At 37.2% G+C, this 27,668-nt stretch overlaps 1 protein-coding gene across 1 annotated transcript in view; it reads left to right on the forward strand.

Annotated features, from left to right (window-relative positions):
* LOC110681614 overlaps positions 1 to 27,449 on the forward strand; it is a 36,841-nt gene extending 9,392 nt beyond the window's left edge. The window contains exon 2 of the mRNA XM_021857767.1: positions 26,901 to 27,449. Coding sequence (XP_021713459.1) covers positions 26,901 to 27,449 — 549 coding nt within the window. The remainder of the gene's footprint in view (positions 1 to 26,900) is intronic.
* Positions 27,450 to 27,668: the final 219 nt, after the last annotated feature.

Here is a 27,668-nt window from a genome sequence, read left to right on the forward strand (position 1 = left end):
TTAGCTCTTGCTAAGCTGGTGAGCTCCCACTGAGTCACTTAGCTCCCACTGAGCCAGTGAGCTCCCAATGTGTCTAAGAGTTTTGGCCATATACTTGATAAGACGTTTAGAAGTTAATTCTATCCATAACTGAATATGGTGTCCTTTCTTAGCTCCGACATTTTGTTTAGTGTAACATTAATCCTTTGTGCAAATCTTTAAGAAATTTATAGGAAGGGGTGTGATCCATCATTGTTCGAGTTATTTTTAAATGACATCAAGGTCTCCTGAAGACACACTATGTTCTTTGTGGAGTTATAGTAATTTCACAACTTTTTGATGGTCATGCTTGGCTCAAGCAAACATTGCTCGATCTAATCTAGACGTTTTGATATCTTGCCAAGTCGATTATGTACTTCATTGAACTCTTGAACTATTCAAGGTCAAGTTTGTTTACATTTGATGAATATAGCCATATTCTTTCAAATTCCTCATGAAACGTTGAAGTAATTGAGTCCTCTTTAGCTTTCGGAGTCAATTGTCTATACCAAGAATAATAGCTTTTACTTTGTCGGTTTTTAACAAGTAAGACTTGCTTGTCTTAAAACGATTCGGGATCTACCAACTGTCAAGAGCCTATACAACCTTGAGTACATTCTTGTTAATGTGACATTGCTAAAGATGTCCGGAACACAAATAATGCCTATGATTTGAACTTATGTGAGTTTTCATGTTAGAGAAATGTTTGTTTATAATCAAGCATTCTTGACTCATGTTTTATAAAACCATGCCATTCAAATAAATTACCAACTATTGCTCTTTACTTTGAATGTGAGTCTTTCTGTGTTTTAACGGATTGTTTGCTGATTATGGAACATAATAACCATTTATTTTTTCCAGCCTTAGCTTAAAAGGTCTTTAAATAAAGCATAATACCTTACAACTGATGTAGCACCACTTGCTACATTCTAAGCTTGTAAGTAAATAACTTAGATTATCTCCAATAGTTTGAGGTCACTTTCAAAGTGGAACACTCAAGCAGTATATGATACTTGTGAAGATAACTTGCTAAGTTAATTAGAATAATATGAACTCTTTAGCAGAAATGAAATCTTATTCCTTTTCTTTGTTCCTAGTTTCCTATAATTCTTATCATACTTTATCTCATAATCTTTCGGAATCATTTATTTAAGAGTCTTTGACTTTTATACTATGTTAGGCATAATTAAGCATCTAATGCGCTGTATAACAAAGTTCCATATTTTCCTTTAATTCGTACTTGAATTAATACATCAATGAGTTGTATTCACCAGCGTATAAAGCGAAAAGATATGTTGGTTGTCAAGCATTAACAATTTTGAGTTTCCAACTCAATACTTCATGTTTATCAAAACTACCTAGTATTTTGAATACATGATGTCCAACCGTCCTTTTGGACTTTAAAAGTCATTTATAAGAATTGTATTTTTAAAATTTTCTTTCCTTTCTTTGAGAACCATTCTCAAAGATTTCCTTTACCAATCATGGAAAACAATATAGTTTGATTTGGAATTCTATAAATATAAGTGCAAAGTATAACCATTTATCAAGTAAATAACATAATAAGTTTGAAATTTAAAAGCATTCATGCAAATTTCAATCTTATTAAGCGTCTTATCCACACATTAAATTTGTCCCCATTGTGCAAGAATAAGGCGATTCCAAGATCCAAAGAAACAAAGAGTGGTTAAGCATGATTTGACTTGTCTTAACACTCAATCTCCTAAGGTAAACAACTCTTTGCTAATGGCTCCAAGCCACTCTTGGTTGGATAAATCGTCGCATCTAATGCTCTCTCAACAACTTATTCACTTTTCCATGACATGTTAGGACTCCATCACTCATATTGTTGAGTATAACCAAAACCAACTTGCATACTCGATACGCCTTACGTAGTGATTCCTCGCTTTGGCGTAGCCCATCACTACTCTCAATAGGTCGATAAGTGTTGTTTTGGAATGAAAATTTTTACTCAATATTTTAGGGACCTAGGTGTAGACACCTACTTTTGGCCTCTTGTCCCGAAAGGAAGTGTGATGATGTTACAAAAATCAGTTCTTCATGCTAGATCAAAGTTGAAGTGTTTATGGACTATGAAAAGAATTATGAATTAATTTGAAACCCATATTCGAGACCAAGTTATCTTAGAGCTTTGTCCGATTACTAATTAGGCCTAAAAAGTGTTCATACATGTTTAAAATTGATTAATAACGGACCCAAATGCGTCAAATGCAATGATTGGATCCAATGGAACCTACATTATTGAAAAAACGAGCCAAACAGGTAAACCACCTATAATATTCCCATTAAAGGCCTATACATATGGATAAAATTTTCAAAGAGCTTTCCAAAGGTATATTATAAGCCCAATTCCGAGCCAAAACGAAGAAGTTATGATCAAAACATTAAACAGGGCCCTAAAACAGACACCCTTGCATTCCAACAACCATAACTTTTGATCCATAAGATATTTTAACCTAATTCTAACGGCATTGGAAAGTAGACATTAATAGATTTCCAATTATATCTCACAGTCTTCATCCGACTTTGCAATCAAAAGTTATGGAAGTTTTAAAAACGTGTTTTTGTATAAGGCAAACCGCAAACCAGCGCAACTCAATCAGTTGCGCGCGCTTGGTGCACGCAAATCATTGAGATGCGCACGGCACCCAGCGCGACTCAAAGAGTTGCACACGCCACTTGATGGAGTGGATCTAAAACCCTAAACCTAGATCCCTACGCCTATAAATAGGGGTCTTCATTCAGCATTACGGGGATCGGAAAATTCAGAATTAAAACCCTATTATTCTTAAAACCCTAATCTCTCTACTTCTCTTACTATCATACTACTTTTCCCTCTTTCTTCCCAACTACTCTTCAACCCTAATCCATCGTTTGAAGCTCTTGAAGGTACAAGAAGAAAGAAAGTCCATAAACACATTAAACAGAGATTTAATATAAAAGAAGAATGGTTAGTTTCCTGAGCACTTAGATAAATCACTTTTCTTTTACTGTTTAAATAACTTTAATTGAATAAATAGTGTTGTTTGATCACTTTAAACAAACTTTTAATTAATTAATTCACATAGTATTCTTTTATTAATCAAGAATAGAATCTGATAATTAATTGTTGTTTTGTCACTTAAGACAAGGCGGATATTATTTATTTTGTTCTTTTCACGAATATTGACTAAACAAAGAATAACAACTTTTGCAATGTAATCCCTACGTGATTAATGCTTGTAAATAAAATCAACTAACTTAGTCTTTAGGTATCACGTTGCATATATTGTTTGGTAATGAAATTGTGAAAAAGGAAGAGCTAGTAGAGGCCGTACTAGGGCTAAGATAGCGATTCCCCTCTAAAGGGAACGTTATCTTAGTACCCTCGCTCCCGAACTCATTTCTGGTTTATGTAGACTTATTTGGGCATGGGTAAACTTATGATTCGTGCTAATTATTCCATGAACTCCACATGGAAGAAAGGCATGAACGAGGTTTATGAGTTTTCCTAAAACTCATTGGCGACTCCTACTTGTTTCTTACAAAAAAGCGTGATGAGAGTATCATTTCTAATTCAAGGTCTCCCAAACAGTCAGGAATTCAAATCCTAATACACCATAACAAGTGTAAAGTCCTAGGATTTTAAATGGCCATGGCATCTAAGGAGAGGACCCCCTACGATGGGATCACCCTCCTTACATTATGATACTTATGACTATTTAACCTTGGAATTTATTTCTAGTTTAATGTGATAAAATATAGTGCTTTAATTACTCATGTTCAATTTCGTTTGCTTAATAATGATGTTAGATTGACTTTGAAAGGATTTGGTAAATTATTTGAGTTAAAATCGGATAGGCCTATTGAACCACCCCAAGACAACATTGCCGTTGTCTATCACTCCCTCACGGGGGATGCTAATTTAAACCTCCAACATGCCAAGGGCACTTGGATACAACATCCCGTGCCAAAATTTCGGCAACGGTTTGTTGGCCTCACTACCTTTGGGAGGCATGAACCCGCCAATGTAAGGAGGGACGAACTAGAGTTGTTAGGATCTTACATGATCCCTAGGAGTGACAAGCTAAACATACCTCATAGAATAGCCCAACACTTTCAACAGGCGGCTAACGCGGCCGAGAGTGGTAGGTCTAGGGCCCCTATATCTTTTGGCGGTTTAGTCACCCACATAGCGGTCAAGCACCTTAACTTTGTTCCTAACGACTTTAGGAAGGTAGTAGGCCCAACTCTTATGGACTTACCCTACTTAGGTAGCCTCAACTGGATCAATGTCATAGGGGGTGAAACTTGGTGGGTAATCCAAAGGGAGTCGGGTAGAAGGGACAATGCCTTTACGTTGCCTAACCCTGTTTTGACCAAGTTTGAGAAGGGTCAACCTTCTTACACCTTTGTTTTAGGCAACCAAGGTGAGGCTCAAGCGGCTCACCAAGCACCACCTTCACCACAACCTCAATTACACCCTCAACCACCACCCCATCCCTACACTTATGACATCCCCACTTCTTCCACGAACTATAACATCGACCCAAACTCCCCTTATGACTTCTCAACTTTTAGGACCCAACTAGATAGGATTGAGATGGGGCAAGGGAGAGTGGAGAGTATGGTGCGAAACTTGGATACGAGAGTAGGGTCTCTAGATAGGAGGGTGGGGCATGTGGAGAGAAACCTTAGGAGGGATTTATACCCCATGTATGATGATTACGCACGTCGGGGGGCTATTCCCCCCGACTCACTTGTTCCCGATTGGTTTCAATATCCTCAAGGAGGATATTCGGACCCAAGTGCCTTTGGTACCTATGTGGACTACTCTTCGGTCCACGGTTATGGGACCGATGCTTCTTTTGGTGGGCTTGGGGGGAATGTAGACCCTAACTATTTTGCAGGTGGTTCGGTTACGGAGGTGGTAGTTCGAGCTATGGAGGAGCCAGTTCTAGCCATGGAGGAGGCAATTCGAGGATGGATGAGGATGATGAGGACTAGCTATGTTGGGCTAGTTCCCGAGCCAATGAGGAAATTGTCTGATTCTAACTTGGGGGAGATTTTGGATTTGGTATCTTTCTTTTTCTCTTTTCTTTTATTTTTGGTGTGTTTTCTTAGTTTAGATTTATTGTTTTCTAGGTTAGTTTTATTGCTTTCTTATATATGAAAAATACAAAAAACAATTGAAAAATAAAAAATTCTAAAAATACGTTCCAATGAATTATAAATCATGCTTCCCTGTGCCCCATACTTGAGAAAATTTGTCTTGATTCTTGGTATATGATGATAAGCATCTTGGATTAGTTGATCATGATTTGATGTTTGATTGCCTTTAAACCTTAACATGAGTCAATTTTGCCCAACTATTTGTGAATATAGTGCTTGACTAGTTGATTTGGTTAGGAATGTGTGATAGTTCCTGGTATGTCAATGAATTTGAGTATTGATTTGAAACTATAAATAATGTTTGTATGACTCCTTATTATGCAAATTGAGGAGGAAGAAGGCGTTCATTCTTTTAGGTAGCCTCCAGATGATTGTAGATACATTTGTTCCCTTCTTGCTACCCATGTTGTTGCCTTGACTTTTTGTTGTTTATTAGCCATATTACAAGCCTATTTTGCCCCATTGGTTACTAGTCCCAAGCTTGGCTTGGGGGAGCTATTAGTGAGTGAGGTAAGGGAGTTTGTAGTGTGCTTATTATTTGCACAATTTGGGTGGTTATTGAGAAGTTATTTTGTTCTTGATCATGTTTATTTTTGATGAGTTTGAAAGTTTAATTTTCTTGGTAAAAAAAAGTATGATATTATGAAAAAAAGAAAAGTTTAAGAAAAAGAAAAGAAAAAAATAATTGAAATTCAATAGGAAAAAAATCAAAAAGAAAGAAAAAGTGTTCAATGTTCAAATGTTCTACTTAGAGGTTGATTAAAAAGAAAAAAAATGAGATTCAATGAAAAATTCAAATTTGAAAAATAAAGTTGTTTATTCACTCCAATTCTTTATTATTATATCTTATGAGTGAAATTGTAAGAGTTGGGATTGTTTATATTATTTGGAGTTATATTTGGTGGATTTTTGTTAGAGTTGAGTATGTTGGAGATTTGTTGGTCATTATTTATTTTGATCATGGGTTTTACTACGATTTGCTCCCTTAAGCATAGCTTTTCTCTCACTTGTTCCCAAATGATTCATACCCTTTTATCCTAGCCTTACATTACAAGCTTTAAAGACCTTCCGACCTTTGTGCATAGAGTTGTATGAATGTGAAAGTGTTGTTTATCAATGCAAGTTATGATTTGACATATTTCGAGTCGACTAGTAGGTTGAGAGTTCATTGCTTTAAACACACGAGAGTGTGAGTTGGGATATCGAGTAAATAAAGGGGTTGGCTGGAGAGCGATCGAGTACATCTTTTACTCGCCACATAAATGAGAGTTGAGTGTGTGAGCACTAGTCTTGAATTCTATATGCTCTTGTGGTTTGCTCTATTTGACAATTGTTAGGGAGGAAGGGTAATTGGATGGATTTAATTGATTGATTTTGAAGCATGTTTATTGGATTTACCCTGTTTGTGCTTGATTTTTACTTTTTGGGGTGAAGCATATTTATTTATTCATTGATGAGATCTTTGCTTAAGAACAAGAAAAGGTTTGGCTTGGGGGAGTTTGATGTGTCTATTTTATATAGTATTCTAGTGTTTTCATAAACACACGAGAGTGTGAGTTGGGATATCGAGTACCGAATGATCAAGACCCTAAGTGGATATGCGGACTGGGCCGAAGAAATAAGCCCAATCGAAGTTACAAGCCTCGAGGTGAAGCAAGGGCCCGATCGGTCAAGTTTAGCTCGATCGGTCGTGGCGCGAGAGTGTGCTGGTGCGTGGCCAAAGGCGCGCCTGATTGGGTGAGCTGCTAGCTCGATCGGGCGCGGCTATTTAGAAGAGTACGTAGAGAAAAATGCGGGCCCGATCGGGCGCATGTTTTTTAGGGGATCTGATTAGTTTTCAATTAGGATTTGTTTTAGGGAGGTTTAAGTACGATTTTTGTACGTAATTTTTAATTACCTTCTCTTTTAGATTTTCTCTCTCTACTTAGCTCTTAGATTAGTTTTCTCTCTCTTATCCTTTGTTCTTAACTCTATTCTTAATTCCAGATTTTCTTTGGTAACAATTTCTCTTCTCTTAATCTTAGTTATTTATTTTATTCCTTTGATCATGTCTTGTTTTATTGTTTTGATTAGTTTAGTTTTTATTATGTGTGAGTAGTTTTATTTCTAGGGTTTGTGGGGATCCATCAATAATATGAAGGGGTAATTTATTGTTGTTAATTATCAATGCTTGATTAATTTCCTATTGATTAATTTAACGCTCTATGACTAGATTTGCGCAGATCTTTTATGAATGAGTTCAGTAGTAGAAAAAAAGCATTAGGCACCCCCCATATGGCACCGGTTCAGGCTAAACCGGTGCCCAAAACCGGTCTAAAAATGGACGGGATTTTACCAAAAGAGAAAAGGCACCGGTTCAGCCTGAACCGATGCCAAAAATTAAAAAGGCACCGGTTTGAACCGGTGCCATTCAAACCGGTGCCAATTTCAAAAAACAAAAAAAACCGCGTCTTTCTCTTTTCTTCCTTTCTTTCTCTTTCCTTCCCTTCATTCATTCATCCCTTCTTTCGTTCTCTTTCAGAGTAATTGAAGTGCCTCCCCCTTTTCCCTCCACCACAGCCGCCACCTTCACCGGCCACAGAGGAGTCGAAAACCACCGCCGTTAATTCTCCCCTGCCCTGCCCTTCTCTGTCTTTCAAGGCCGACCTCCACCGCCCTTCTCTTGTTGAAACAAAGTACAACAGCAGCGCGCACCGCGTCAACCTCCACCAGCGCGCACCGCCTCCACTTCCGCGCTGCCTCCGCTAGTGCGCACCGCCTCCACCTCCACCTCAAACAGCGCGCACCGCCTCCACCTCCCCTGCCTTTGTACGAATTGTCGAATTGAAACATTGGCCTTGTACGAATTGAAACACCACCAGCATTGTACGAATTGTCAAAAACCACCGCCTCCACCTCCGCGCTGTTCCCTCCACCAGCGCGCACCGCCTCCACCTCCGCGCTGCCTCCACTAGTGCGCACCACCGGTGCTACCTCCACCAGCGCGAGGGTCGTCCTCAATCTCTCATCCCCTTAGCTTGTTCCACCTCCAACTAATTTAGGGTAAGTGTTTATTTTATTTTTTTGTTAAAAATTGAACAATTATTTTGAAATTGAACAATAAAGTATTGATGTGCTTCCGTCGCAGGATATAATTGAAATGTACTCGGTCCTGATCCTTGATTTGTTTCTTGGTAAATCAAGCATTAAGCCCCTTGAAATGTACTAGGTCCTGATCCTTGATCTGTTTCTTGGTAAATCTAGCATTAAGCCCCTACAACTTTTTCTACCTCAGGTTTGCTGCTTTTGCTGTTCTTAGCTTGGTGCTTGTTTTAATGGTCAGCCTACTATTAGGATAGGAGTTTACATTTAGTTGATGTTTTGTAAAACTTTTCACATGTTAACTGCTATATAAAAGAATTTAGCACTGAGTATAAGTTTTACTTAAGACACTTGTATGAGAACCTGATTTAATATAAGTTTAGTTTTTTTTCGTTTCGGTAGGCAGTTTTTGATCCGTTTGACCAATAAGTTAGCAAACCCTTTATTTGTTACTTGCACATTTGATTTAGATAAAGAACCCAGCTTTTGTTTGTCCGATTAATTAATATAATTTATACTAAGTATAAATGCAACCTAAGGGCAGCAAAATTCAAATTCAAATCTTTAAAGAACTGTGTATGAAAGCACAATGTTAATTATGCTACAAGTCTAAGAGTGGGATTTTTGGGATTTCCTTTCTGCATGATTCCAAATTTCAATCACTTTATATCTTCTATCAATCCTTTCAAACAATGCGTCAAAGTTTTAGCATAAAGGCACTACGCCAAAGAATATTTTGCTCCTTATCTTACTCCAAAAGAACATAATTTCCTTACCTAGGCCTCTCCTTGCACCAATAAAATAGGATGTATACAAGAACTTTGTGTCACCAACATGTTCAACCTGCATGGGCCTACCAGCCATAGGTAGCCATTAGGAAAACCTATTTATTTGTCTTTTGGATTTGCAAACCTATGTATACAAGACTAATGTCAAATTAACTCAATAACTCAATTTCTCATTTTGCTCAAACGTGTACATATATTGTTTACAAAATATATTCCTAATCATCTTAGGAATCAAATATTAACATAAAGATGTGATTTCACGCCTTAGACACCTAATATTACCCAACAATGGCATGTTATGAGAAACAAAAAGGCTATTTCACAAGAAAGGTAGAAAATGGGCTGAATAGAAGTCATATGGGCTATATTAGGGCCATTTTGTGTTAATATGCTCTTTTGATGTGATTTCTTTCCTTATACACCTATAACTAGATAATATTGACATGTTATGAGATAAATAAAGTTCATTTAATAAGAAATATAGGAAATGGGCAAAGTAAAGTCATATAGGCCATATTCGGGCCATTTTGAGTAAAAAGCGTCATAAACCTTAATAAAATGCTCTCCTATACAATTTTAGGGCTTACACATATACAACTACCCAACATTGACATGTTATGAGAAAGAAATATTTCATTTGATAAGTAATGTAGGAAATGGTAAGTCATATAGGTAATATTTGATAAAATACATATTGTTTTGCCTAATTAATTATTTTTAAAATAATGTTTTTGTATTTCAAGTTTTGCAAGGTCCAAAAGGATGGTCCGTTAACAATCAAGGAGCTTAATGAAGTTCGTGACATGTTGGCGTCTTTTATCACCTTCAACATGTAAATGGCATTGTAATTGTAAATTATTTATGTTAACTTTTGAACTATATAACTTATTATTCATTATATATGTACTTACTATTATTTGTATATTTAAGCAACTTTTTTTTTTTATTGCGTTTGGGAATATTTATATCTATATATAAAATTGAATTCTTGTTTTTAATATTATTTTTGTATCTTATTGTAATAATTAGTAATAATATTATTATTAGTTATTATAATAATAATATTATTAATTATTATATTTATTATAATTGCTGGAATCACAGGTTATTATTATTGCTGGAAACTGGTTTTTTTTTAAAATATTATTGCACAAAAATTGGAAAAAAAACAAAAAAAAAAATTGGAGAATAGGCGGGAGAGAATTTTAAGGCACCGGTTAACCGGTGCCTAATTGGGCATATAACACCGGTTAACCAATGCCTATTTTACCCTATGGCACCGGTTTTGAACCGGTGCCAAAAAGTTGGTTTTTGGCACCCCTCACATAGGCAGCGGTTCAAACCGGTGTTGTAGACACCCATTTGTGTCTCCCCAAAACCAAACCCGGTGATGAGTACCTTTCACGTTGAATCATAATCGAATGAAACGAAAGTGTGGAAAGGTCTAGTGTTGCGGAAAGTTTTAATTCTTTTCTCTTCTCTCTGTTTTTGAAAACTTTATTTTAAGAAAACAGCCAGTCCAGTTTGGAAGGTACATGATATGGATCCAATAGTGGTGTAGTTGGATGGGGTTTGCAAAGACCTTTCCAACGATATATTATAAGCCCAATTCCGATGAATATTGAGGAAGTTATGGCCAATTTACTAAACTGGGCCCGGTTTGAGCTTTATGTACGGCCCAATGATCTAGGGGAGGGCCTAATATGATTTATCATTCCTAATGCAATTAGGAATGGTTTTAGTTTTCTAGAACATTCTAGAAGGTTCTTTTCTTTCCTAATTTAATTAGGACTCTTCAGAGTTTTAGTTAGATTAAATAGCATTTTCGATTGAAATTATATTATTTTATCTTCCAGTACGGGAATTTTATCAGATTTTCGAAAACGCGTTGAAATCCAATTTGGGTCCAACCCCAGGCTTTGGCTCCAGACGCTAGCCATTGGCGCCTGGCGCTAGCCACTGGTCCTGGCGCCAATGAGCCAGGGCTGGCGCCAAGGTGGTTTTGTGGTCTTCAGACTCTGTTTTGATAAATTATCTTTTTTGGATGATTTTCTCTATAAATATCGTATTAAAAACTCCGTTTTCATTCATCATCTACATCTATCATTCACCAATTCTCTTTATTCTTAAGTCTTCGTCAACTCTCAATCATTCATTAAATTCTTTGAATTCATTCATCTCTTTTCATCAACTTTCATTAACATTCATTCTTTCTTTTCTAATACTTTGCTTTTTCATACAAAATTCCGCATTCACAAGATCTAGAAACACCTAGCCATATTCGAAGTTGCCTTCGCCCTAGACGTGAAAGGTTTTAATTTCTGAGGGTTTGGTCCCAAATCTCTCTTTCAATTATTTAATTTAATTGCTTTGGTTATTATTTTCCTTGAAGTTACTAACGTGTGTATTTTGTAATTAGAAAGAGGTACGAGGCATCCAAGTAAGTACTTTAAGGGATTTTATTGATTAATTGATTTATGATGTAGAAATCATGTTTATATTGTTATTATGATATTCCTAGTATCATGTCTAGGGTATTTTTAATATTAAGTATGATTAAAAGTATGATGCCTTTTATTCTCTTCCTAATATTTATTCATGTTAGTATCATGTTAGGGTTAAAGATTTGGTTTTTATCGCTTAGTGACATGCTAGGGTTTGTTATTAATCTTGTTAGTATCATGCCTAGGGTCTTGCTATGCTTTAACATGATTATTATGATTGATTATTATTATTATGTATGATTATTATTGTTTATTATGTTGCTTGATATGCATATTATTTTATTCTTTATTGCTTGATCACCTTTATTGCATGTTTAAAGGGAATTGGTATTTGCAATCACGCTTAATAAGATAATTAATAATCTTGTTTAGGGTTAATATGATTATAATTCAAGTGATCGCCAATAATAGTTTATTTGTGCATTAAATTCAACCAACATAGATTAAACAGGTTTAGGGTTAATCTATTGATTGTATGTTAGTCAGAAAGCGCACATGAATACGAGCAGTTTAAAGTAGAGGCCTATTATTAGGGCAGGTTCAATCTCTTTTAGGTTGGATTTGTACCATCGTCCCCGAACCCTTATTTGGTTCATGGCCTTATGGAGTTGACGATCTCTTGGATCGTTAAGGGGTGTAACCTTCACCTCGTGAACGGTTTACAAGTTCCCAAAAAACTTTTTGGCGACTCTTTTGCTCTATCTTCTTCCCTTTTGGACGCCACCGTACTTTAGTGTATGATCACAGTGGGGTTCAAGCTAGTGGGATTAAAGGCTTGAAAATATTCCATACAGTTTTTGGTGACTCCACTGGGAGGATTTCTATTTTAATTCCTGAATTTGTTTCGGCAATGATTTAGAATGAGTGGATGAGACTCGAAAAGTTCTAAGTATTTCATGTGCGTAATTTTGATTAACATTATTGTCATATGCATAAAAAGGTTCTCATTGGAAAGACCATCCGTAATGAGTCAAAAACATAGGATTTTACACGTAGGAAATTTGAGAAATGTCTTTCATAACTAGGAATGAAATAACACCGCGCGAAACTGGATGATTTTATTGAGCACAGAAAGCTGCTGAGGCATGTGGGAAGTAGCATCAGGGGCCAGAGCTTGGCGCCAAACCTTTAGCCGTAGCGCCAGACGCCAGTATTGGCGCCAGGCGCTACAGTTAAAAGTTGGCGCCAGTCTCTGTTTGCTGGCGCCAATTTCCCCCAATACCGAGCCAGAAATATGCGTTCTAATTTCGACCGGTTTTTCGTATTGTTTGCTCGATCCTGCTTCCTGATCGAATTTTTTCTCACTTTTCTGAAACCCATATGTGTTCTACATATGGACATAACCCTCTGGGAATTCATGCTCTATCTACCCGATGAAACGCTCCTGGCAACAAAGGGTACATCTGAGAGGTTGAATTCACCAAACCATGGAAGCGAGTTTTTTCTAAAAACTCGCGGTGTCCAATCCACACGCGTTAACCCTTCACGGTTAGGCTTCTACGCGGTGCATCTGGACAATTAACCATGGACCCTATTTGACTAAACCATATCCCGAACTTTAGAGAACTAGAGCCATGGTTAGGTTGCGAACTCATTGCATCATATTGTGCCTACTTGACTAATTGTGCATTATTTGTTGTGCATATATATATTCCATGCTCCTCTTAACCGTTTGTTGATTTGTGTTGAGATTATAATTAATGACTTAAAGAACTTTGCCTAATTAATTAATTAATTATTTGATTTGAGTGAATAAAGTTTTTTCTTCTTTTAATCGGAATTGACCTAGTACAACTTTAGGCATACCCCAGTTGACTAATAATACCGAAAACAGTCCCAGACCGAGGCTCCAATATTGGTGCCAAAATCTGAGCTGTAGCGCCAGACATTTACTAAAAAGTCTGGCGCCAATCACCATATTGTGACGCCAGTCTTGTTGCTTGGCCGACAGTTCGGATTATTTGTCGAGTCATCACCTAATGTCTAATTAACCAGTTTGCTAATTAATTCGGTTATTTTTGTTATCAATAACACCGTGTTGAGTCATTAATCGAATCTTGGTCACATAGTCTAGCCACATGGTAATGACACGAGTCTTAACATGTCACCTACACTCACTAGTCTTAGCACACACTTTGAGTACACATCACCATGGCCATGTCTTAGGTTCATGCATAAGTCGGTCTTTTCCGTCATTTGAGTTGGGGTAAATTCTACTCCTAATCCTTCATATCCCTCCATCTAAATCTTTCTTCACATTCTTCCATCTTTCTTCACCTCCTCCATCCATTGCATGTTGAATAAAGTTTGAGTCAAATACTTAACAATAAGTATTCCCAAATTCCTTTCCCACAGTACTTGGTCGAGGAGAGAAGGGCGATTGATCAAGGACAACCTCTTTATTCAAGTTTCGCTTTTTGATAAACCGATTCTTCAAAAGAGGAAGGCTAAGAAGATAATGGCAACTCAAGAAGAAGTCAATGAGCTTAGGAACCAATTGGTTACCATGACTGAAACACTGAAGCTACTCACCCTCAAGGTTGATGATCCCGTGAAGCTACAACAGATGGACCTCATGCAAGAGAGCCTAAGAAAGTTGTCTAGCGATTACAAGTTTCAAGAGCTTACATCACAAGGGGTCTCGGTGGACAAAGATCTTCTTCCGCAGAAGTTCAATGCCAACGACATCCCAAAATTCAAGGCAACAGATAACCCTTACTTCCATCTAAGAGCTTTTGAAACTATAATGACCATTAAGGGTATCGATAAGAAGGTTTTCCCCTCTCTGTTCCCACTATCTCTTGAAACCGTTTTCCAACAATGGTTCTTCTCCCTTGACAAGGAGAAAACCTCTACCTGGGAATCGATAGCAAACGCTTTTGTTGATAGGTACAAGTGCAATATCCAAGTTGAAACCGATCATAGATAACTTGAGATGCTAAGACAAAAGGAGAATGAAGGTTTTACTTCTTTCTTTAATAAGTGGAGGGAAACTTCCGCTAAGATGATTGAAGTCCCAACCGAAAAGGAATCTGTGAGGATGTTTATCAAGAATCTCCAAGAAAAGTATTCGAAGCACCTAAAATATCAACACAATTTGAATACTTTCAAGGCCGTTTATGACATTGGAATTGAAATCGAAGATGACCTTGCAAAGCAAAAAGCTACTAACAATAGTAACCACGGTGGCTGGAAAGGAAAGAAGAACGACAATCCTTCTTCTTCCGAAAACGCCCACTCTAGTAACAATGTTAGTACCTTTGATCTCAGTGAAGTTTTAGCCATGGATAACCAAGGATCTAAGAAGCAACTAAGGAAAGACTTCACCCCAATTGGGATGAGCTACGATACTGCCTTTGATCGACTCCATGCCAAAGGACTCATTACTCCCATTGGACCTATTCAAGATCCCGCACCTGAAAAGAGATTGCCTAATTGGAATCCAGACGAACACTACAAGTACCATCAAGGTAGGGGTCATACTACTGAGAGCTATTGGAAGCTAAAGGAGGCTGTCCAACATTTGAATGATAATAACAAGCTTCCCATGCCTCCAATTAACAAGAAGAGCGAGTGATGATAAAGGAAACAACACAAGACAAGAGGCGAGCTGCTACGACAAGATTTCATGGCCTTTTTTTCTATTTCTTTTTCATCTTTTCTTTCCCCAATAAGTCTAGCATAAACACCTTTTCTTTTCCTTTAGATTAATTTTGTAGATTTTTCCTTTTAATAAAAATGATCATTTCATTACATTGCACCAAAAAAAAAAAAAAAAAAAAAAATCCATGTCGAACTAAGCACAAGGTATACCAATGATTTGAGGCACTCCTTGTAGCCACATCATATCTCCTTTCGCCTTTCAATTTACAAATCCTTTCTTCATAAACCACTTTGAGCCTCGTCTAACGATAGACCCTTCTTTTTTCAACCTACATCTACCTAACCTTGGGATGGGATGGCGTGCAACTTATGCAATTCTAAAGAAAGCTTGAGAAAATTCAAAAGAAAGCAATAGCAGAAAATAAGCAATAATAAAAAACGAAAACAAGTGTACAAAAGGGTAAGTGTTCCAATGTCTTTGATATGAAAGTATCTTCGATATGAACATGTCTCAGATTGCGTCTCTTATCGAGTGCTCAGTACCATGCCTGAGAAACATGAATGTCAAGTGAGTGATAGAGCGCATGATCGGGATTGTCCGCACTTATAAAAAAAAAATAAATGCTAAAGCAAAAAGAGCTAAAAAGAGTAGAAACTCAAGCATAAATACAAAGATTCAAAAGCGAGGTTGCACACCTTGGGGGCTTATCTAGGGTCTTGAGCCTTTATCCCATTCTTCTTTAAACCTTTAGTCTAACCACGTTACAACCCTTAAAAAGACCTTTTTGAGGTATACACATACTTGTGCGAGGTTTGGCTAGAGCTACGTTCGGCCTGATTCCTAACGGATACGTAGGCAACCTCACATCGAGGTGCGACCGTAATAAACATGCATTCATATTCACATTCACACACTTGCACCATGATCATATCAAGGGATCTCCAATGCTCATCCCTTTTCACTTAGAGCTAGACTTGGGGGCTTGATCTCTACATCATTAGCTTACCTAGCCTAAGAGTCACCATTATTTGGCTCTTCTAACAATATATCTTTCCACACACTTAGCTCTTGCGGCCTAGCTTTAGTGTCACTTTCACACACTGCACAGATACATGACCAAATATACTTCCCTTAGGAACCCTTTGTCATAAAATCTTAACACAACGCTGAAGCATGCCTTATCATATCAAAATCACTTATCAATCACAATTGTCATTGCATCACAAAGTATGAAGTGCTTAACCTCCGTGCCTAAATTACCCAAATACTTTCATCATGGAGTCAACAGTTGAGATAGCATAGGATGAATTAATCCTTGAACTTTGAGAGATAGTATCAGACAACATTTGACTAAGCTCATTCAACATGCATCTTCAAACTTTTGATTCCTTATCACGTCTTTCTTTTTCGGGAGAAAGTCGGTACCCTCCACAATTGACGGAAATTTTTTTCTTTTTTGCATTTTCAAGTCGCATGATCACATTACAATGCACACACGGGTCATGAGTCACACATGTCTTTTCACTTTGAGTCGAGTCAACCTCGAGTCAGTCAATCACAGCGAGTCAAGTTTATACCTTGAGTCGTTTCAAGTCGATGAGTCAAGCAATGCTAAACCTTAGGTCAACCCTAAGATAATTAAAGAGATTGGCAAAGTTCTATAGTCAAAATAAATACAGGTGCAGCAGAACAGGGAAGACCCTACCGCAGCGTTCGCGATGAACAGAGCAAGAAATAAAACGAAAAATTGAATTTAAAGAAGAATCCGTGCTAGCGCCAGTCCCTAGGCATTGGCGTCACTTTTTGTGCTTGGCGCCAGACGCCAATTCCAGCGCCTGGCGCTAATGCCATATGTTTGGCGCTGATTGATTTTCAGCGACGCCAAAGCATCCAGCCACCTTTTGGGGTTGTGCTAGCTTTTCTGCAACGTATTTTGGGTTCCTTGGTACGCCAGTTAGCCCCTATAAGCAATTTCACATGGTTAAGTAGTTAGTTTGATTACAATTGCAATAAGTGATCGACCTGATGAAAGATCGTCTCACTTAGCTTAAAGCGCCTAGGCATTGGCTCAAAAGCAGAAAAGGCACCGACGTATAGGTTCAAAGCAACGAAAGCGCCGACGTACATGCATAGCGGAAACAAAGTTCGAGCAAGCTTTAAAGATCGACAAGTGTTGGTCTTCGGTAATTTTCTTTGGAATATTATCGCAACAACTAAGGATGACTTCAAGTAAAGTTATTTTCGACAGCGTTCGCTAAGATTGTGGAAGTTGTCACCAAAGATTTGAGAAGATAACACGAGATGGGCGGTCTTCGACGGCATTCGCTAAGATTGTGGAGGTTGTCACCCAAAATTTGAGAAGATAGCACGAGATGGGCGATCTTCGACAACATTCGCTAAGATTGTGGAGGTTGTTACCAAAGATTTGAGAAGATAGCACGAGATGGGCGGTCTTCGACGGCATTCGCTAAGATTGTGGAGGTTGTCACCCAAGGTTTGAGAAGATAGCACGAGATGGGCAGTCTTCGACGACTTTTGCTATGATTGGAAAGGTTGCCACCATGATTCAAGAAAAGGCTCATGATGTAGCAACATTGATCGACGGCGTTCCCTAGATTGCGGAAGATCGTCAAAACAAACAGCAAGATGGCGTTCCCTGGATTATGGAGAGTTGTCACAAACAACTGAGGATTGTTTCAAGAGAAGCAATCTTCGATAGTATTCCCTTGGACGTGGAATGTTATCAATGCGGATGAGGATTGTTTCAAGAGAAATAATCTTCGATGATGTTCCCTAGGATGTGCAATATTATCATTACGGAGAGGATAGTTTCAAGAGAAGCAATCTTCTAATTTGGAAGCAGTTACAGGTGTAGCAGTTTTCAAGAGGGATGGCATTCTCTAGCTTGCAGAAGGTCATCAAAACAGCACAACAACAAAATCAGCAGCAATCGGTTACTTTCAGAGACGTGTGCTCGACGGTGCAAGATACGCGTTTCTTAACTCTTTTATTTGTTTAACTAATGCTAGTTTTGCAGGTATCGGCGTTATAAGATAGATTTAGGATCGCAGAACGTTCTGAATCATTCTCCGTCCCTATCGATACTTTGGCTTTCGTTTTCGAAACTTGCGTTTCTCCAAACTCAGTCAAAGTGGGGGTTCTGTAGACACCCATTTGTGTCTCCCCAAAACCAAACCTGGTGATGAGTACCTTTCACGTTGAATCATAATCGAATGAAACAAAAGTGTGGAAAGGTCTAGTGTTGCGGAAAGTTTTAATTCTTTTCTCTTCTCTCTGTTTTTGAAAACTTTATTTTAAGAAAAAAGCCAGTTCAGTTTGGTTGGTCCATTATATGGGTCCAATAGTGGTGTAGTTGGATGGGGTTTGCAAAGACCTTTCCAACGATATATTATAAGCCCAATTCCGATAAATATTGAGGAAGTTATGGCCAATTTACTAAACTGGGCCCGGTTTGAACTTTATGTACGGCCCAATGATCTAAGGGAGGGCCTAATATGATTTATCTTTCCTAATGCAATTAGGAATGGTTTTAGTCTTCTAGAACATTCTAGAAGGTTCTTTTCATTCCTAATTTAATTAGGACTCTTCAGAGTTTTAGTTAGATTAAATAGCATTTTCGATTGAAATTATATTATTTTATCTTCCAGTACGGGAATTTTATCAGATTTTCGAAAACGCGTTGAAATCCAATTTGGCGTCCAACCCCAGGCCTTGGCGCCTGGAATCAGGATTGGCGCCAGACGCTAGCCATTGGCGCCTGGCGCTAGCCACTGGTCCTGGCGCCAATGAGCCAGGGCTGACGCCAAGGTGGTTTTGTGGTCTTCAGACTCTGTTTTGATAAATTATCTTTTTTGGATGATTTTCTCTATAAATATCGTATTAAAAACTCTGTTTTCATTCATCATCTACATCTATCATTCACCAATTCTCTTTATTCTTAAGTCTTCGTCAACTCTCAATCATTCATCAAATTCTTTGAATTCATTCATCTCTTTTCATTAACTTTCATTAACATTCATTCTTTCTTTTCTAATACCTTGCTTTTTCATACAAAATTCCGCATTCACATGATCTAGAAACACCTAGCCATATTCGAAGTTGCCTTCGTCCTAGACGTGAAAGGTTTTAATTTCTGAGGGTTTGGTCCCAAATCTCTCTTTCAATTATTTAATTTAATTGCTTTGGTTATTATTTTCCTTGAAGTTACTAACGTGTGTATTTTGTAATTAGAAAGAGGTACGAGGCATCCAAGTAAGTACTTTAAGGGATTTTATTGATTAATTGATTTATGATGTAGAAATCATGTTTATATTGTTATTATGATATTCCTAGTATCATGTCTAGGGTATTTTTAATATTAAGTATGATTAAAAGTATGATGCCTTTTATTCTCTTCCTAATATTTATTCATGTTAGTATCATGTTAGGGTTAAAGATTTGATTTTTATCGCTTAGTGACATGTTAGGGTTTGTTATTAATCTTGTTAGTATCATGCCTAGGGTCTTGCTATGCTTTAACATGATTATTATGATTGATTATTATTATTATGTATGATTATTATTGTTTACTATGTTGCTTGATATGCATATTATTTTATTCTTTATTGCTTGATCACCTTTATTGCATGTTTAAAGGGAATTGGTATTTGCAATCACGCTTAATAAGATAATTAATAATCTTGTTTAGGGTTAATATGATTATAATTCAAGTGATCGCCAATAATAGTTTATTTGTGCATTAAATTCAACCAACATAGATTAAACAGGTTTAGGGTTAATCTATTGATTATATGTTAGTCAGAAAGCGCACATGAATACGAGCAGAATAAAGTAGAGGCCTATTATTAGGGCAGGTTCAATCTCTTTTAGGTTGGATTTGTACCATCATCCCCGAACCCTTATTTGGTTCATGACCTTATGGAGTTGACGATCTCTTGGATCGTTAAGGGGTGTAACCTTCACCTCGTGAACGGTTTACAAGTTCCTAAAAAACTTGTTGGCGACTCTTTTGCTCTATTTTCTTCCCTTTTGGACGCCACCGTACTTTAGTGTATGATCACAGTGGGGTTCAAGCTAGTGGGATTAAAGGCTTGAAAATATTCCCTACAGGTGCCTTAGACCGGGTTTGAACCGCTGCCAAAGGCCTTTTTCCACCTAGTGGTTTAACAATATTGATTCGAGATTCGACAGATGAGAATTAATGTTTAGGTGAAGTTTCAATAGGCAGGTTAATTTATAAATGGTTAATTCGAGATTCGAGAGATGAGATTTAATACGGGTAAATTAATTGTGTGATTGTAATACGTAGCGAAAGCCCTTTATGATCTGATTAATGTATGCATTGATGAATGATTATTATGTTTTACCCTGGAATTTTATTTATTGGTGAACCTATGCCCTAGATCCTTTTATATATTGTTTTCTCCTTATTCTTAATCTTCTTCGTAGTTTAGTTTCATGTCCAAATTTACATATTGGTTACTTTATAATTTAGATTACTTTAATTAATTAGGAATAGAAAGACTCGTTTCTCTGTGGATTTGACCCTACTTCCCTATCTACATTAGTTAGAGGATTTAGGAATTACTTTTGATTAGGGGACACGACTTTACCCTGTCAGCTACCCTGTCAGCTACATTAGTTAGAAAGACGGAAAATTGTGCGCGATACTATTTTTTATTATGATGATTCGTTTACGTACTTTATAATCAAGCTAATGACATTACTTCTTATGAGGTTCGTCATTAGAAGTTCACATATCTTAATAGGACGTCATCAATATGTTTATTCTTAAACGTGCCTATGTTCGTGTTCATCATTTTTTAGTTGTAATTGGTCAACCTTGATTTAAGAGTATAATTTATTTACCTCTTCTATGGTTTAAAAAGGAAATCCCGAGAACTTTACTTGGGAGATTGCCTCACAAAGAAAAAAAGAGAAATAGAACGAAAAAAAAAAAAAGAAATGTTGTTCTTAAAATAATATATATATATATATATATATATATATATATATATATATATATATATATATATATATATAATAAAGAGAGAGTATAATTCCAAAAAATATATATATAATGAATGATAAAACCGAGAAAATGATTTAATTATTTCTTGTATTTTACATTTGGAGGCCATCATTCTTTTTAAACAAATAGTAATATATTATCCTTTAAAGATAAGCAATATGAGAATCATAATTAAAAAAAAACGATATTGATCTCTATTGTAATCTAAATGATCAACAAATACTATAGTATATTTGATAATTTTAAGGAGTATGTTCGGGTTGATTAATATTCCTAAAATTTGATTAGCATTTTCAATCCAACTTTCTTGACTTTCTCTTCTACCTTTATTGAAAACAATTCATTTAAAGTAAAATCCTTAGATGATTACCTTGTTGAAGTCAACACAAATCATGACATTTCATTAATGATTGTTCTTGAATTTTTTGACATTCTTCATCATTAAACTTGCTTAAAGTGAATTTGTATTACAAGGATATAAAAAAAAAAGAAATAAAACAATTATTTTGACTTTTGTTCATTTTTTGAATGCTTAGCAAAAAAGGTTTAAGTGAACGCGCTCAATTTCTCGTGATACACATTACTAGATCATCTTCCACATTCGCATACTAGTCCAATCATGGGTGACAAAGCAACATTGGAGAAACTTAGAGATGAAATCCAAAACCTAATGGCCTTACGAGAAGAATAAGCCCAAATGAAGGCTCATAAAAAAGCCGAAATGGCTAAAATAAAAGCAGAAAAAGAAAAAGAAAACACTCTGCAAGAAAAAGTAAGAGCCGAAAGAGTAGAGGCCTTGGAGAAACTTGTCCTTCGAGCTAACTCAGGGAATAAGTACTTCAATTATGAGCTTGCATCACAACCTAGTGGCAAGACTCTCCTAGAAAAGTTCTTAACTACGGATTTTCCAACCTTTAAGGTTACTGACAATCCTAGGACTTACTTAATGAGATTTATTGAAATTATGGCATTGAAAGGGGTTGAGCCAAGCCTATATGCATGTACTTTTCCTCTTTCATTGGACCCAACTGCTAGATCATGTTTTTATAACCTCGATGCAAAACAGACTTGCACTTGGAATGACGTTGTAAAAGCGTTTTTAACCCAATATGGAGATAACATCGAGCTCACAACTACCTTGCGCGATCTTGAATTGCTTAAGAAAGGGGAAGAAAAAGGCTTCATCGACTTATTTTCCAGGTGGCGATCAAAGGTTTCTCTTATTCCACAAAGACCTCCGAATCATGAACTTGTCCCAAAGTTCATAGACAATATGTCTCCACCATACAAGTGCCATTTACAATACCTTGGTTTAGACACATTTCAAAAAGTCTATGTTGTGGGAACATTAATTGAAAGGGACTTGATAAATGAAACCATGAATCATATAGATGGACTTGATTTTTAGAGAGGATTTCACCTACGTCAGAAACGGACAAAGCTCAAAGACGCAATCTCAAGAAGTTGTCAACAATTCAAGATGTAGCACCCTAGGTCTTGTTTTGTTTCTTTCCTTTGTTTTTTAAGATAGACTAAGAGATTCATGCTGTCGAATCTACTTATTTAGTACTCTCATCAATTAATGAATAAAAAATATATTTTCAAGTACGTCTATCTTGTTTTCTTTTCAATCTCTTTATTGTTATTGGCTTACATTAAATAAAACGTATACATACAAACAGACAATATCAAAAGGCATATATACTCAACACTTTAAATAATCTTGATGAGCTTTGCCTTACAAGATGTATTGAATAAAAAGAGGCACATCTTAGGCCCACAAAGAAAGGATATGATGATTCACCAACACAGGAGGCAACGTGAAACTCCACAAATATAATCCCATGTTTTTAACCTTAGAGAAAATCCATGTTTTTGGCAACCCTTTTGAGCCTCGTCAATTGAGCCGTAGTTATTCAACCTACATTATTCCATACCTTGGGATGGGAATGTTGCAAAGATACAAATAAGAAATTGGGGGAACGAAACATAAGAGGGGGACACAAATTTAGTCTAAACCCAAAAGGAAAGATCCAATGCAAAAGAAAGAAAGAAATCGTTCTAAACCCAAAACAAAACTTGTCGAAAAAAAAGAGAGAAAGAAAAAAAAAGAGAAAGGAAAAGGCACCTAATGTAGGACGTTGCCACACAAAGCAAAAAGGCTTTAATTTAAGAAGCACCAAAAGTAAGGGCTATTATGAAATTCCAATCTTCATAACCCCAATCCTAGCCACGTTACAACCTTGGAAAGGCCCTCCTTGAGGTAGAAAATAACCATGTACCAAAATCATCATTCCATGAAAATATGGCCAATCTTAGGCCTTTGCATATATGGACCTACTATTAAGTAGTCATGACCATAAATAAATTGCATGAAGTGTTGAGTTATGATTACAAGATCATATAAAAAAATAAAAAAATTTCAAATGATTTGGATGATTTGATAGCCATTGGCTTGATTACATCATGTTAGTAAAGCCATCGAATCAAACTAAATTCGATGTTTTCCATATCCTTTGCCAAAGAAAAATGAGATGACTATCACTTTAAATTGATTTGATATATCGACAGCCTCGACGTTAACTTTAGATGTCTTTTACAACTCTTGAGAATTGGTCTTTTCACTTGTCATGAGCAACTAAAATGTCCGCCTACGTGGGATATCTCCATCTTCTCTAAGCGAGGAATATTGATTGAACATGATCGCTACATGAAAAAAATGATCGTTATCACTATCACATGTATACCTAACTGCCAAGCCATCACGATGATTCAAATATTAAGTCAATAATCCTTCCTTTCGAAAACATGTCTAATTTCTTTCTTTATTCTTCTATGGGAAAAATGGATTCCCCTTTCTTTTTACACAAATCCGTCTTTTTGTTCATTTCTTTTTTAGGGGGGAAGTCGGGATGATCCCTCCCATTTGGCAACTAAAATACTAAAGAATAGTATAACTTTTTCGCTCTTTGCATCAAATTGGAGGCTTATAAGCCAGGATATCCCCACTTCTCTCTATTTACAGATTTGAACACTGTAGTTCGATGATGTCGTCAAGAATTCCCTAAACTAACTAGTTTTGTGCAAATCTTGAGATCACAGTTTTATAAGTGAATAATAATAACCGTCGGTTATTTTTTTTATCATTGATAAAACCAATTCTAAAACTTACGCATGAAAAAATCAACATGAGTCAAAAGAACAAATTCATGCTATTATAAAAGTTCAAAATTTGATTTTTAATTTTAATGCATAATTGTTGTTCTAAACACTTCAATTTACATTAAAATTAACAAGTATAGCCTATGTGAGCAAGCACAAAGTCAAAATTAGAACAATAAAAACACATATATGCTTGACATGCTCATATAGGATCAATACTTTATCACTTCACATGAAATTTGTTGCAATATATTGCTTAAACATGTCACAACGACAAAAAAACAAATTCATGAAAACATATCGAATAAAAAACCCCCAAAATTCAAAATTTGGGGTTTAACGGTTCGAAAATCGCCCAAATTCAGTCAAGAATGAACGAATTATGGAAAATATGAATAAGGGACGAGATCTACTTCCTTTTGCTTCGAAAAACAAGAAAATTTGAGTTCTTTAGAGAGAGAAAGAAGTGAAAAATCAAGAAAGAAGGAGAGAGAAAGCAAAATGAAAAATCGAGCTAAACGATTCTCTTTTTGCTAACTTAAATGTCGCGCGCAACAGAATTAGTTGCATGTGATAGACCAACGCAATTCAGAACGATATGCGCGCCTTGCCAACGCGACCTACTGAGTTGCACGCGGATACTGGTCACTAAAATGACCGTTATTCAGATTTTGATCCGTTTGATCATTTTTTCAACGGTTTTTGCTCGATATTAGATGTAATGGCGCGCAAATTATCAAAATCTTTTTTAAATTTATTTGCATATTGTAGTTTGTTTTCTTCTTTGTTAGTTTTTTGCATCATTCTTGCATGCACACCGTGCTTTGTGCCTTCCCCAAGCATACGTTTTGAACGTTTTTCGTAAGAGTGCCTTAAGATGTTCCGTGGTGGTGCTTTACGTAAGAGCAGCCATAGACAGGTTTGTCATTTTACTGTACTGATGTTAAAAATATTCGGTTTTTCTTCTTTTTTCACGTCCGAAGCAAAGAGGAAGGCGTTTTCATGCAGCGTAAAAATGCAAATGGCGTATCGTACGGCGGAAAATTGTACGACGTAGGTGTTGCGTAAAATTTCACTCAGCCCAACCTTTGCGTGATCTACCTCTCGGAACTAATAGGTAGAGAATTACTGTAGGCGTTAGCTCACGAGTCGACAGGCGCGCCGAACCTTCAGGAACAAGCACTTCTTGAATGGGAGCAAATACGGTAGTTAGTGCGCTTACTAACTTACCGGACAGTTAGGGTGTCGAATCCACCCCCTGTATAAAGAAGCGACAAGACGATGTCGCGCCTATGTAGTCACGTGCCCCCAGCCCTGAGACACGTGTACTCATCTTGTGGACAAAACTGATGAGAGAGTTACTGACTTTCTTCCCCCTCACTGAATTTGAATATATGCCTCCAGTCCTGAGAGATGTATTTCTATCTTGTGGACGTCTGGCTCGAATACCGGACCATTTCGGCTGGAATACCGAAAACCCTTTTTTCATCTTTTATTTGTTAAAGTCAGGCTAAAGTTTCAATGACATATCGAGGGACTTTAGACCAACGATGACACGAATGAGAGGAAATCCTCCCCTTTTATTCTTTTAAAATCGATCTCTTCTCATGACTTGACATCACCCAGAATACTTTTATTTGTAAGAGCGTTCTACAATTGCAAAGGATCAATCTAGATTCTTTAGCGCGTTAAGACTAGGAAGGACTTTTTCTAGCCTTAATAGCTACTTGTTTTAAACACTTAGCGAACCAAGGATTGTTTCGACATCCTTAAACATTACTAAAAGATTCTCTATCCTTAGAGAACTTCGCAGAATGAGTCTCGGATTTATTTCCTTGACTACTTTGATCATCGTCTATTCTAGACTCGATCAAAGTGGGGCTAACTGTAGATATCTACTTTTGGCCTCCTGTCCCGACAGGAAGTGCAATGACGATAAATAAAGCCATCTTCGTGTTGGATCAAAGTGAAGAATACTAATGGATATCTGGTTAAGCCACAAAACACAAAAGACTAGCCCAAATTAAAGAAAAGCCAAAACAAAGGTCCAATTAACTAAACCCAATCATAATTAGGCTTAAGCCCGTGCTTAAACCCTAACAATGATTAATTTAGGAGCGCCTAGGTTAAAATTAAGTGATGCCGCAGAAAAGTCGCGCACATCTCACAAAGTCGCACTGGGCTGCCGCGCGCAACTAATTCAGTTACGCACGACACCCAGCGCAACTTTCAGAGTTGCGCTGTGGAAGATTTGTAATTATTCGGAAATTATATGGAAAATATAAAATCGAATCTTACCATAAAGCCGCGCGCAAGACAAAAAGTCGCGCTGCACATAGCAGCGCAACTCTATAACTTGCGCTGGGATGCCGCGCGCAACTTCATTTGTTGCGCGCGACACTTGCTGCGGCAGAAAGCTCAAAACCCTTAACATAATCCTTCTCTATAAATACAAGCTTAAACCGAGGCTTCAACAGACATAAATTAACCATACCACTGATGAGTGCACGCATTTGAAGGATAACATAGAAGATCTGGTTAGGAGAGGGTACCTTAATCAGTTTAAGCAGCACGCTGATCTTCCAAGAAGAAGGGATGAAGATAGAATAGGGCGTGATCGCAGAGGAGGTCACAGGGGTCCCGCTGAAGACAGGGACAGAGACAGTAAGCCAGAAGGCAGAGTGTATGTGATCAATGGAGGACCAGTGCACGGGGAAACAATGAACAAGGCACGAGCAGACCTGCGGGCAATGATACATCAGATAAATTACAATAAGAAGCGTAGATGGCCACCACTTCCTCCGCAGCCGCGAGCTACATTTGTTGAATACGATCAAGAAGGCATAGTCTATCCTCATGATGACCCGCTGGTGGTGACAATGAGAATAGCAAATTGGGAGGTGGATCGAATATTGATAGATGGGGGCAGCTCAACCAACATCATATACATCAGCGCGTTCAAAGAGTTGAAGTTAGACAGGAAAGATCTAAAAAGGGTGAGTTATGAAGTCACCGAGTTCAACAGATCCGGATTGACCCCGAAAGGCATAATTGAGCTCTCAGTTTGAGTAGGGGAAAGGTCAAAAAGACGTGACGTTCGGGCAGAGTTCCTGGTCATAGACTCTCCTTCACCTTATAATGTGATCATGGGAAGGCCGCTCATTCACAAGATCGGCGGAGTGGTTTCCACCGACCACCTCGCCATGGCTTACACAACTAATGAAGGGCGATCAGCAAACCTCAAGGGAAGCCAAAAGACGGCTCAACAATGCTACATAACTGCTTTA

The sequence above is a fragment of the Chenopodium quinoa genome, unplaced genomic scaffold (assembly GCF_001683475.1).
Source record: "Chenopodium quinoa cultivar QQ74 unplaced genomic scaffold, ASM168347v1, whole genome shotgun sequence".
Lineage (NCBI taxonomy): Eukaryota > Viridiplantae > Streptophyta > Magnoliopsida > Caryophyllales > Amaranthaceae > Chenopodium > Chenopodium quinoa.